Source organism: Eschscholzia californica, unplaced genomic scaffold (assembly GCF_041429995.1).
Source record: "Eschscholzia californica isolate CP2 unplaced genomic scaffold, dmEscCali1.0.p SCAF_5, whole genome shotgun sequence".
NCBI lineage: Eukaryota > Viridiplantae > Streptophyta > Magnoliopsida > Ranunculales > Papaveraceae > Eschscholzia > Eschscholzia californica.
Genome location: NW_028238472.1, coordinates 54,006,744 through 54,019,177, shown reverse-complemented (window position 1 = coordinate 54,019,177; position 12,434 = coordinate 54,006,744). Strand labels below are relative to the sequence as shown.

The 12,434-nt window shown below is 36.9% G+C and overlaps 2 protein-coding genes across 4 annotated transcripts; both read right to left on the bottom strand.

The window, feature by feature from the left end:
- Positions 1-2,360: 2,360 nt before the first annotated feature.
- Positions 2,361-8,968, bottom strand: LOC147540730 (exportin-T-like). 3 transcript variants are annotated; one of them, XR_015226345.1, is made up of 16 exons: positions 8,644-8,937; positions 6,635-8,536; positions 6,430-6,519; positions 6,258-6,347; positions 5,994-6,098; positions 5,449-5,508; positions 4,968-5,030; positions 4,797-4,892; positions 4,392-4,556; positions 3,929-4,102; positions 3,756-3,821; positions 3,572-3,670; positions 3,216-3,362; positions 2,921-3,108; positions 2,757-2,818; positions 2,361-2,666 (listed from the first exon to the last, which is right to left on the bottom strand). XR_015226345.1 is itself a non-coding variant. In XM_086644631.1 (14 exons), the coding sequence occupies exons 2-14, from the start codon at positions 8,348-8,350 to the stop codon at positions 3,019-3,021; spliced, it is 2,961 nt and encodes a 986-aa protein (XP_086500757.1). In that variant the 5' UTR covers positions 8,351-8,536; positions 8,644-8,937; the 3' UTR covers positions 2,361-3,018. The 3 variants fall into 3 exon arrangements, 1 of the variants encoding a protein (XP_086500757.1); XR_015226346.1 differs by having other exon boundaries at positions 2,757-3,108; positions 8,644-8,968; XM_086644631.1 differs by having other exon boundaries at positions 2,361-3,108.
- A 772-nt stretch (positions 8,969-9,740) lies between these two features.
- LOC147540729 (phenylalanine ammonia-lyase-like) lies at positions 9,741-12,141 on the bottom strand. Its single transcript, XM_086644414.1, has one exon. It carries the CDS (start codon positions 12,072-12,074, stop codon positions 9,930-9,932), a length of 2,145 nt encoding a protein of 714 aa, XP_086500540.1. The 5' UTR covers positions 12,075-12,141; the 3' UTR covers positions 9,741-9,929.
- Positions 12,142-12,434: the final 293 nt, after the last annotated feature.

Below are 12,434 nucleotides of genomic sequence, written 5' to 3'. Positions count from 1 at the left end.
TGGATCGTTATTCAATTTGAAAAGCGACTCTAAAAATTGTTCTTCTAATCAGAATTTTGATTCGAACAGTTAGTTTATTTTTGTCATAGTTTTTATCAAAAAAATGATTTCAATGTGACAGATATCTTATATTCTCATTTTGGAGGGAGTCAAATGACGTGGAGTGGGAAGGCTAGTGGTATTAAAACATTTGAAATATTTGTAATTTTGTTCTCCATCCCCAATGAAAATCGTCAGGGTACTATTCATCATAGAATAAATTTTAATAATCGAATCACGCAAATCTCTTTGTGGTATGTGTGATTCTTTACTTTCGTTGTTGTATTTATAAAGGGAAAAAGTCTGCGTATAATTATTTTTGGTGCTCCAACTACACACACCGGAATCTCATCAAAAAAAAAAAACTACACACACCGGACATCTAAATTTTGCTCATCAAGAGTCGCCAACAACAATAATAATGAGGTACTCCAATAGAACCATCTTAAAGGGAAACGACATGATCAATAAGCACCACTAGGTGGAAACATTGGATGCTATTTTTAAACGCAATAATACAAATATATATGAAATGGAAATGTGAATCACATTGAAAAAAAAATGATGGTATGAGTAGTATTTGACTTCTAATTAAACTCTAACACTATTATTATTATAATCAATGCTAAAGTTAACGAAAACCTAAACCGATTTAAAAGATAATTCTAAATCAACGACCATAATTTTCTTTTGTTTAAAAAGAAAATTGATCAATGCAGTTGATTTGGAATTCTCTCTTAATTTCGGTTTAACTTAGACGCGGCCTTTTTCATTAGCCCATTTTACAACTCCAAACAGCCGACATGGTCCCACCCAACCCTCAAACATTCTCTCTCTCTCTCTAAATAATGATACTACTTGCTCTTGAGCATTTGCCTTACCTTTTTAAATTGCCAATTGCCCATCACTCTCTCTCTCTCTCTCTCTCTCTCTTTTAAAATTGTTAATTGCTCTTCCTCTTTCTTCTATCTCCTTCTTTCTCTCTAACAGTTGACATCTCTCATGGCTGACAAGGAAGTAATCAACCACAACCAAACAACCTTGAGCCGCCACCACCACCACCACCACCACCACCACCGTACATCGAATTTGGGTTGGTCAACGAAGAGGAGTTTTATGGGTCGACGAAGAAAAGTAGCAACGGTTCGACTTGGGGGTGAAAAGAAGATTAGAAGAGGAAGAGGAATAGTGATGATAATGAAGGTATTGAGAAGAAGAATAAGGTTAAGGTGGTTGAAACTTCAATACTCATTTATGTTGAAGAAACTTAAAGAAACATATTATTCAATGGTTAAAGAACTTGTAGCAGCTGGTGCCACACTTGATACAATTCAACAAAGGATTATGTCTCAACCTAGTTATTTCTCTGTTCCTGTTATGGGTGCTCCTTCTTCTGGTATCTCTTCTTCCGCTCTTCCTCGTCCCACCAAACGTCTTTCCTTGACTAACTAACTCTGTAAGAAGAACAAGTAACGAACAGAAATGATCGAGAACAAGAAAAATAACGCTGATTACGGACAAAAATATTGCCCTGTGATTAGTGATAAAATCATCGAAAGTCCGAATCCCATCAAGCCACTAAGATATTTGTCTCAAATCTGCCTCCTTTTTCTTCTTCCCTAGCTAGCTTTTCCACTAGCTAGATATCTACCTATCTCTCTCTCTCTCTCTCTCTCTCTCTCTAAGTATGGATGGTGTCTGAGTGTGTGTATGATTTGATTGTATGGTAAATTAAGATGGTATTATAACAAGAACAAGTGTGGGTAGTTCTGCATAGTTTTGCAATTTCAGTGTACTTATTGCATGATTCTTCAAATTTTTCTAGCTCATATGTTATTTTTAGTCCTTTTTCATAGATTTACTTCCATGGAAAATAGTAGGAAACAAGAAAAACCATAGGACTCTAGGCAAAAATCCTATCTGTATTGCACGTGATTTGTATTTCGATAATTCTAATCCGCTAAACAATGAATCACGAAGATTTCTACCCAGAGTCTTGACTTTGATGCACGTATTTCTACTCAACTCATCATTTCCTTATCAAAGTGAAACTTAATTTGGGATCTGATCTTCAATTTCCCTTTTTTCTAGTCCATTAGGATGACTCCAATGAACATGTGACAATAGTGGTGGAATCCAGACAGTTCTCCAAACTGCATATTACCCACCACATGATGTTTGTTTGTTCCCCGGACACAATCTGAATTTTATTTGTGACAGATTTACTCGTATAATTTTTGTATGTATTTTTTTTTTTGTCGAAGAATATTGATTACCAAGGAAGATGGGTAGGGCCGGCCATTTCCCCCTTCAAATTTTGATTAACAAAAGTTCAAAACATTATGACATTCATAAACCAGGTATCTTGTTTTCGAGTTGAAAATTTGTTACAGACCAATCATTTCTGATTTCGCCTCAACAAGAGAATCTATAACTGTAAATGAACAAGTCAATAAAAAAAAGAAAGCACCAGCAAAGGTGTCCATATCCTGTTTCAAAATCTTGTCCATCTTCCACTAAATCAAAGAGTACAGTTGAAACAACAAAATCACCTGATCAAGACCTCAATTTTACACTCGCCGCCTTCAAACTTAAAAAAAACATAGCTGCTCCCAGCAATTTACAGTCTGTTCGAAAAAATTAACAAATACCCGGATTATGAACCATCGAGCATAGCTAGATCGAAGTTTATAAAACGGTTGAGGGTCTAAATGTACCTTGTCATCAACAGTTCAGAGTTGCCATTATATTATTATATACAAAGGGGAGCGAGCACATCCTGCAAAACTTACCCGAATGACTGAAGCATATAGAGAAGAAGTCCTCGAGCACCATTGGTGAAAGAATAAGTTACGATAAATGTAAGTATCATCAGCCTTACCCATCTGTTTTGTGATATGGAAGTTCACTGTGTTGTATTGAAGAACAAAATCATTAAGAAAATAATCGCCAATCTCATCTTAGTTAATGGGGCTGCTGCTATCTGAAGACGAAATTTCCATTTTGTTGGCGTCGCATATTCTCAACAAGAGACTGGTAGAATGATTTCAGAGACTTGATATCACCTCCCTGAAGATAAACATACGAAAATGAAGATATGGATTAGGAAAAATGAAAACAACCATGATATAAGAACTGAAGAAACTATAAATACAAGGAAGAAAATTTCGGTTTACCTGCAACTTTTTGCAGTATTCTTCAGCTAAATTCTGTGGGCATTGTGCTGTTGGGAAACATTTCAACACAAAATGGATGAGAAAATCATCCCCAAGCTTCTCATACATGACCTTCTGAGCCGTTACGATTTCTCCGAAAAGAATGAGCTGGATTATTCGATCAGAGAGTGTTAGAAAAGTAGTTCACCTATTGCTTCATTTTTTCAACTTGTAAACGAAAAAGAAATAAACAAGTAATAAATAAAGCAATTGGTAAAAAAAATCAAAACAAATCTGACTGGGGAAAGGTGATTTGCCTTTTCGGCTAGCTCGATTTAACCTTAACAAGCATAGATTAGTTGGTATTAGGAGCTTACAGTATTTGGGTCACGAAACTCAAAAGACTTGTCAAGAACACTGTACAAGCAGCAGTTGGGGGCAAATGTCTCAGTTATAAAGTTCCGAAAACCTGGTACCTGAGGAATTTAGGTTGGATAAGTACATTAGTTTAAAATCAAAGAATACAAGTTAATCAGAGATGAGTTCACACAACGATATCACCTTTTCTTCGTCATTAAAACCCGTGCACCAGTCTTTGATTAATTTAGTAAATATCTGCACACATGACTGAATAGCCAAACGACAACAAGAATACAAGTTAGCGTACTGTTATTTCGAAGATATATAGGAACTATTGAACTAAAATTCTTCTAGTATGTAGCAAATACATGTACCTTCCTAACAATAACGTCCTTATGGTTGCAAGCAGTACTCAGGAGCAACTGCATGATTGTATTCATGTAACCCATGCTTTTGGAGGAAAGCAAAACCGGAGATAGATCATGTGTAACCGTCACATGTAGAAATGTGTAAAACGTTTTTTGAAGCTCTTGTAACTCCCGTATTTCCTATCGGAATAAAATATACTGTGAGATACGAGACAAATGTTTAGCAAGTATAGAAGAGCAGGTTTGCAACAAATGTTTAGCAAGTATGGAAGAGCAGGTTTGCAACAAAAAAAAAGTATAGAAGAGCGGCAAACACTTTTAATGCCATCTTCAGTTTTTCTATGAGCGAATACATTCTTGAGTATCAGGATTGGTATTTATGATATATAAATATACATATACTGATATACATAATTATACATATATAATCATTTGAACACACTTATACCTTCAAACCAGATATCCATACCTCAGTATTACTTGCAGGCCCTGAAGGAGCCCCATTATTTGGAAGAACACTAAAGACCCTACTTGCAATAGCAGGAAATATTTCTTCCAAAATGTCGCGAACCAATGTACTGAATTTGCATATAAGCTGATTGATGAGCACAAGGAGACCCACCAGTTCCTTTGGCTGCAACAGTCAAAAAGTTCAAAGAGCAAAACAACAGAGCAACTTAAGACACATGTAATATGTAGGAAAAACATGCAATACGACATCGAAATCACAAACATGCAATGCTACCACTTAATAGAGCTGAAACATCGAGTAGAAAACAGAAAACCGAAAAAAAAAATCATGTTTTCTGTAGGGTTCAATGCATATAAGAGGAAGTCATTACGAAAACCAGAACACGAGAAGCCATTACTTTACCTCACTGTCTCCAAGCAATTGCTCCAGTGCCCCAGGGAGGCAAGGAAATACAGACGCTCCCAAAGTCTCCACCATGCGATGAATAAATGATGTAACCTGCATGTTTAGAAATCTAACATCAGGCGGAAAAAAACTCTGTTTTCTTTATCAGTGAATTGTCATATTTATTACCTTGCTTCGCAAAGGATCAACCTTTGGGAATACCACAAGAATTTGAAGAAGAACATCTAACGTCTGCAACAAAAAAAAAAAGAACCGGAGTTTACATGCCACCAGAGTTCATACAAAAATCTTCTCGAACAGTGATGAAATCCATAAAAATAAATAAGACGAACTAGCTCCGGCATATATTGTCCTGGAAAAGATACTCCAGTAAGAAGGTTGGACTGATCATCAACCAATTTTTCAGCATAATCAGATGCAGAACTCAGGTCATATAGTTATTACTTATTAGTGTGCTGGAGACAAGACTCGTCATATCTAACGTTTCTCACTAGTACTACCATTATTTATAGACTCAACTGAAAATGATACAACATTCACTATTCCAGAGCACTTAATCCATACTCCACAAGATAAACTGAAAATTTTATAACAGGGTGAACGTAAAATTATCCACAACTATAACGAAAACCAAATTCAGAATACCAACCTGCTTGAACATGATACCAATTGCAGGGCGGCTAGCAGTTACAAGACGTTCGCTGAAGCCCTGGAAGAACCAAAATATTGGTAAGAAAAATATGTGTTTGCCAAGGCAAATCATGCATAAGCATTAAGCAACTCATGCAATATCTAATTAAGGGAACCGTGACAAAATGCAGTACAAAATTGTCAAAACCTAGAAATTATATGTGAATGAGGCAGTGCGAATTAGCTAATTAGGTCCAAGTCGCAATAAAGCCACAACGAGTCGACGTACAATTATGAAGATGCAAAAGAATGACAGTAATTAACCAAACAATCGTACATAAGTAGGAAAATAACATGTGTGCTAATATAGAAACTAAAAAGAATAAAAATGGGAAGTTATACACACAAGTCAATTAATAAAGATTGGACGAGTCTAAAAGAGATATCTAGTACATCAACCAAACAATTGTACACAAGGAAATAAAACAATGACAATCAAATACAGAGCCTGAATAAGATGATAAAAGGCAAGATACACATACTGGACAAGAGAAAAAGAGTTACCTTGCTCAGTGCATTAATGGCCATGACCACTTGCTGTATATTTGCGATTTTTGCAGCGGATTCTTCAGAATTTTGTACTTTGCCATCTAAAAGCAGTCCCTGGACCTGTATGTGAGTTTATTTTTAGGCTAGAAAAGTCCAACATCAATGGTGCCATTTGGCTCATGGAAAGAACTGCTTACAACATGCATATAATGGCAAAAAAGGTTTAAATTTAATATTTCTTGTCTATAATTGATACATCCCAAAGGCATCCACCCTCACCTGTTTGCATAACGGTATAAGCAATGAAGAAAGGTATTCCGATTGCTTTTCTAGCGGTACTTCTTCCATCCCAATTAATAAACCAATTGCCTGCACTCAGGGAATAGCAATAAAATCATGAAAACTAATACAAAGATGAAGCCTATATATAAAATAAGATTCTCTTATGTACCTCAAATATGTGACTACTATCTTCATTTCCCAATGTTTTCAAATCTTTACGATCCAAAAGTGTAAATTGAGCTACTCTATCCTGGAGACTCTGGAAGCAGAAATAATGAATGATAAGAGACAGATAGTACCAGAAGAACAACATATATGGGAAGTCTAAGACAAAAATAGGAATTAATAGAAGACTTGAAATCAATATAAAATACCTGCAAGATTGTCTCAATGAAAGGAACAAGCTTTCCTTTCAGCAATTTCACAACTTTCATGAAGAGATAACTGGCCCTCTGACTTACATTGGGATTCTGATGGTGTATACCTCTTTCATCTAAAAATGCAGCAAGCACAAGAGGTATACATTGATCGTTATCCTGAACAAACTTCACATATCTAGTTATAGTCTCCAAGTATACAAGAGCTACCAGTCGGTTAGAATGGCATTGGAACCTCGCTGCTAAGAGCATTGGAAGCAATTCTCTCAAGAACCCACCTCCTGTTTTCAGTGCCTCTTCAGTTAAAGATTCTCCAAGGGCATAGAAAAGTGAAAGTGCTGCTTCAACCTCTTCAACATTTGTCTCCGAAGATGTCACAAGGGAACTAGCTAATAAATTCCTAATAAACATTTGTGTGATATCTGGAGCCACACGACCCAAACTACGAAGCAACACAAATAAGTCCTTACGGTCTTCAGTCATCCGTTCTTCCTCTTCCATCCCAAATTTATCAGGAATACTAAGATTATCTCTATAGACAGGGTCATAACAAATTTTAGCATGTATCACCTCCAAAATCTGACGAACATGTAATACCCGCTTTTCCGTTGATGGAGAAAGACTTTTCAATGTAGAGACATAATTAGATAGAAATTGGACAGTTGAATCCAGTTCACAGTTACGCATGACATAGAAAACGGAAGGTAAGACTTCATCCAGAATCTCCGTTGAAATTCCCTTCATTTCTGCAGATTCTAGACGTTTGGAGCACTCTAGAGCCTCTGTTGCAAAACCGGTAAGTAAGAGACCCAAACTGGAAAGCAAATCGGCATCCACGTCCGCAGTTATCAAACTGGAAATCCTTCTTATCTGAAGGCTCCTTAAAAGTGTTAGCTTTGATCCTGATTCCATTCGTTTGGAAACTACAGCTAGTACACATCCGACAGCTGCACCACGGAGGTCTATTGGCCCTTCTACCAAAATAAACTCAAAGAACAACGGAACAAAAGCATCATTTGCAACCAGACCTATATCAATCCAGGAGATGTATCTCCTCATAGTTTTTAAAACGGTAGTAACGAGGGTCTGGTTAGAATGCCTATACAAGGTAATAATTTCATACCAAAGCCGAACAATTTGCGGCACACATTGCTCCCTCATTGCATCTTTAACCCGAGCCGCTACAGCCACTTCCTCTGAATTATGCGGGTAATCCAAGCTAATAAGATCATTGTCTAGGGCTTCCAAAATTCGACAGAACAAGTCAATAACTGAAGGACCCTTGACTAGTTGCGGAAGAAAATCAACAAACGCAGATGCCCAAGTTAAAGGGTAATCAAATCGAATGAGGGTGACAAAAACCTGAGCAAATTTGTTCTTTACGAAATCAGAACAATCCACAACCCTAACTATGTTACTATTATTATCAAGACCTTCTGAATAAGCCATGGATGTTACCCAATTTCTAATAAAACCTTTTTCGTCAGGATTCATTGATGAGTATTGAACACTAAGTACTTCTTGAAGAGTTTGCAAACACCAAAACTGAACTTCAACAAATTTAGAGTACGAAAAACGTTCTATACATAAACGAGAGATTGAAGGAGTTTCTTTCACTTGCTTACAGTAAGCATCTGCCTGTGCTTTCAAATTAGCATCATTACTTCCAGATACCCCAAATATAATGAGAATAGCTCTCTCAAGATCATCCATAGTGATTCACTGATTCTAAACCCTAGAATGAAACCCTAATAACTTAATTTCTCAAACACAATTTTTACTTCTTAAACCCTTACGAAATTCAAAATCTATCAAAAACCCACTTCAATTTTTCAATCTTATCGTTCTCGGTTCATCAATAATAACAAGATTATGAACCCAACCCCATTGATGAGAATACTGAAATAAACATAGAAACAAATCAGATTAAGAAAAAAAAAAACAGACAAGTCCAGATTAAAGGAATCAACTTGATTGAATGTCGCAGATGTTTCAATCCAACTTACCTCGATCTACTTGTTAGAAGATCGAAAGGAGAAAACTTTTTCAGGAAATTAGGGTTTTGAAGTAGTGACGAAGTAGGGTTTAGTGATTCGCTGGTTGTTGGATGCGAGGTCTAATGAGAAAGATGAGAGACTGATGAGGGAGGAAGGGGGGGTGGTCTTTGTTGGATTCTCAAAGAAATAATACGAGAGACGAGAAGCGCTTCAAGAGGGGTATTTGTCCCTTTTTATACCTAAAAAAATTTCTATTTTATTTCCACCCCACCCCCTTCTTTTTCATTTGAATTTCTAAGCCATATGTTCTCTATTTTCACCCAACCTCTTATTTTTTTTATTTTTTTTTTTTTTGTTGAAACAACCCAACCTCTTATTTGCATTTAATTATTGATACCCCTTTTGCATCATTGTTGTGTTGAGCCTATATGTTAATGTGTGATAGAGTAACTTATTTATTACATTTGTGGCTTAACATGGACAAACACAGATCTTATACGTCTTTTTTCAAGTAAGTTGTTTTTCCTTTATCTGCATAAAAATATTTTGGCGTAGACAGATAGACTAAACTTATCTTACCTAATTATAAGTAAAGTATTAAGTACGTACTCTTGATCGACAAGGAAACTAATAAAACAATATAGAAATGCACAAGGAAAACAATCTAGTCCAAGAAGTTCAATAATAGGTATCCTTGATCAACAAGGAAACTAAGTTTGGTAGAATAAAACGATGCAATAGTCAATATTTTGTGTTTGAAGTATTATCCTGTATTCAAATATTTTGAGAGTTCAATCCGAACTCCTTCCTTATAGATAAGAGTAGTTTCTCCGTTATTAGTGTTTCATTTATTTTTGATCTTGAGAAAATCTATGAATCGCTCAATTTGGTCCCTCCCCCACCCCTCCGCCTGATGTGGCGACATATCATTTGAGTGTGGAGCAAATAAAGAGATAATATGTCTCTACATCAGGCGGAGCGGAGGGTTGGGGTAGGGACCAAATTAAGGGATGAATATAATTTTTTATCTTCTTCTTACTAAACTAAGGTCACCTAGCTAGGTAACAATAGTTATACTCTATGTCTCAGCAGCAAAAGTCCTAAGATATGAAAACCAATACTCATTATTCATTACTTTCAACAACAAAAGAAAAGTACTCATTATTCATTACTATAAAGGCTTAGAAGCTAAAGTCCAAAGCTTCAGAGATTTCAGTATCCTCTCCCCCTCGATTACAATTTCTGGGTGACGCATCCGACACTAATCTTGGCGTAAACGACCCCGAGGAACCTCTTCAAAATGACATACATTTTGTCAAAACATCTCCCAACTTTCCATCATTAATGGCTTCATAAACCTTCTCTATATCTTCTCCTGGGCTCACTTTCTTCTCACCACTCAGTAATTCAGTTCCAACTTCATTCCTTACAAATAGATATATTGGATAAGTCCTACATTTCTTAATCCCATTCGATATCGGAAAATCTCCATTATCAAATCTCTTCCTTGCGTTACTTATTTCTTCTCCTAACCTTGCCTTCAATTTATCTAGAAAAAGTGGTATTTTCTTGAATATCAAGTACCCATCTTTAGTTTGACTATTATGGAGTGATTTCTCAACTAAAACCTCTGTAAGTTGACGAAAAAGCGCGTAAGAAGGATTGGTTGGATCGCCTAGATATGAGAAAACAGGTTGGCGTTCGATTACTTGCAAGAGTTCTTGCTCACAGAAACAATATTCGAGCTCTGACCCATCTTCTGCAGTATGAAGTGTTTCGAGTACTACTTGTTGAACAACATGCTTAACAATTTCTTTCATGTTTTCTTCTAAATGACGAAGATCGGTAGCTTGGCAAAGTGCAACCATGAAAGTTGCAGACATTAGCTTCAGGATCTCAATAGCTTCTGCACTTTTTCTTGCGGAAATTAAACCGAGCGAGTTCACATCTTGATCGTGTTGTCCTGCACTTTGAACATGAGTAGTAACTGGATTAGCTAAGTATTGAAGCTCAGAACAATATGAAGCCATGGCAATCTCTGCACCTTTGAATCCATAATCTAAACTTGGGTTTGATCCACCACTTAGATTCGACGGTAACCCATTACTGGAGTAATCACAGACAAGTTCCGTGAGTTGTGCAAACATGAGCTTTCCAATAGCTGCAATGGCAATCCTAAGATTATCCATTGAAACACCAATTGGTGTTCCTTGAAAATTTCCTCCATGAATAGCACGATCGCGAGAAACATCGATCAATGGGTTGTCATTAACCGAATTGATTTCTCGTTCTATCGAATGGGTAGCCGTTCGAATTACTTCAATTTGTGGACCAAGCCATTGTGGTGAAGTTCGAAGTGCATATCGATCTTGTTTAGGCTTTGTGAGTGGATCTTTCTCGGCTCGTATTTTAGCTTCTTTCATATACTCACTTCCATCTAAGAGGAACTCCATTATTGCTGCAGCTTCAATCTGGCCTGGATGGTGCTTTAGCTCATGAGTAAGTGGATCAGTAAATTCTTGGTTTCCATGCATAACTTCACAGAACAAAGCAGAAAGAATTTCGGCTAAAAGACTCAAAACATTTGCGTCGAAACAAACTGTTGCAGCAACTGCAGATCCGACTGCAGTTCCGTTAACTAGAGCTAGACCTTCTTTAGCCTGCAACTCGAAGGGGCGTGAAATCCCCACACGGGCCAGGGCCTCTATGGAACTTATCAGTTCGCCTTCTCGTGTAAGTACTTGAGAATTATGTCTTCCAGTAAGTAATCCAGCAATATAAGATAACGGAACAAGATCGCCCGATGCAGTTATAGTTCCTCTTAGTGGCAACTTTGGGATCAAATTTTCATTCATCAACTTGGCCATGGCTTCTAATATATCCCATCTTATGCCAGAGTAGCCTTGCATTAGAGTGTTTGTCCGGACGAGCATGGATACCTTCGAGTAATTTGAAGGAAGATATTCTTTTCCGATCACTCCAGCATTGAGAAAACGAATTAATTCAGTTTGAAGATCGGTCGGTTTGTTAGTTCGAAGGTAAGAAGCAGAACCGAAACCTGTGGTGACACCATAAATATCCACTCCTCTAGTGATATTATCGACAACCCAAGTAACGCTTTTTGTTACTCGTTCCTGAGCTACTTCTTTATCGAGGTTAACCTTAACGTCTAGTCGTCGAGAAATTGCAGCAACTTGAGCAATAGTAAGTGCAGTACCTTGAAGATTGACAACTTGGGTTTGTTTAAATTGTGATAACATCCTCTTAACTTCATCAAAATGAGAACACGAAAGAGCTTCTGCTGCCTTTGCCCAATGTGGTGGTGGGGTTGAAACATAAGAGTTCCCCGGTACGGATATAGGGTTAATTCCATCCTTTGGGATAGGTAGAGTAGGCGGGCGACAGGCTTCAGTCGGACGTGGGATTCCATCTGTTTCCATTTCTAGAAAAAGATTGAGCTGCTTACAAAATGTGAATTGGAGCTCGAAAGAAGTAAATGGTTTTGATGAACATACAAAGATGAAATGGATTATATATATGAAAAGGGGGTGCTTCCTGGAAAGTCTATGGTAGTTGGTGTGGCATTAATAAAATAAAATTCAAATAAGCCTTTTACAAGTGGGCTCAAAGTATTATTATAAAAAAGAGTAGTTAGGGTGAATTTGTTTCGGTGACTTCCTAAGTTGTACCATATTCAATGTCGAAACAACTCCCAAACATATCTATATAATAAGGGAAGAATATCTATATAATAAGGGAAGAAGGTATCTTTTTCAAAATATAGAGAGAAGAACACCCAT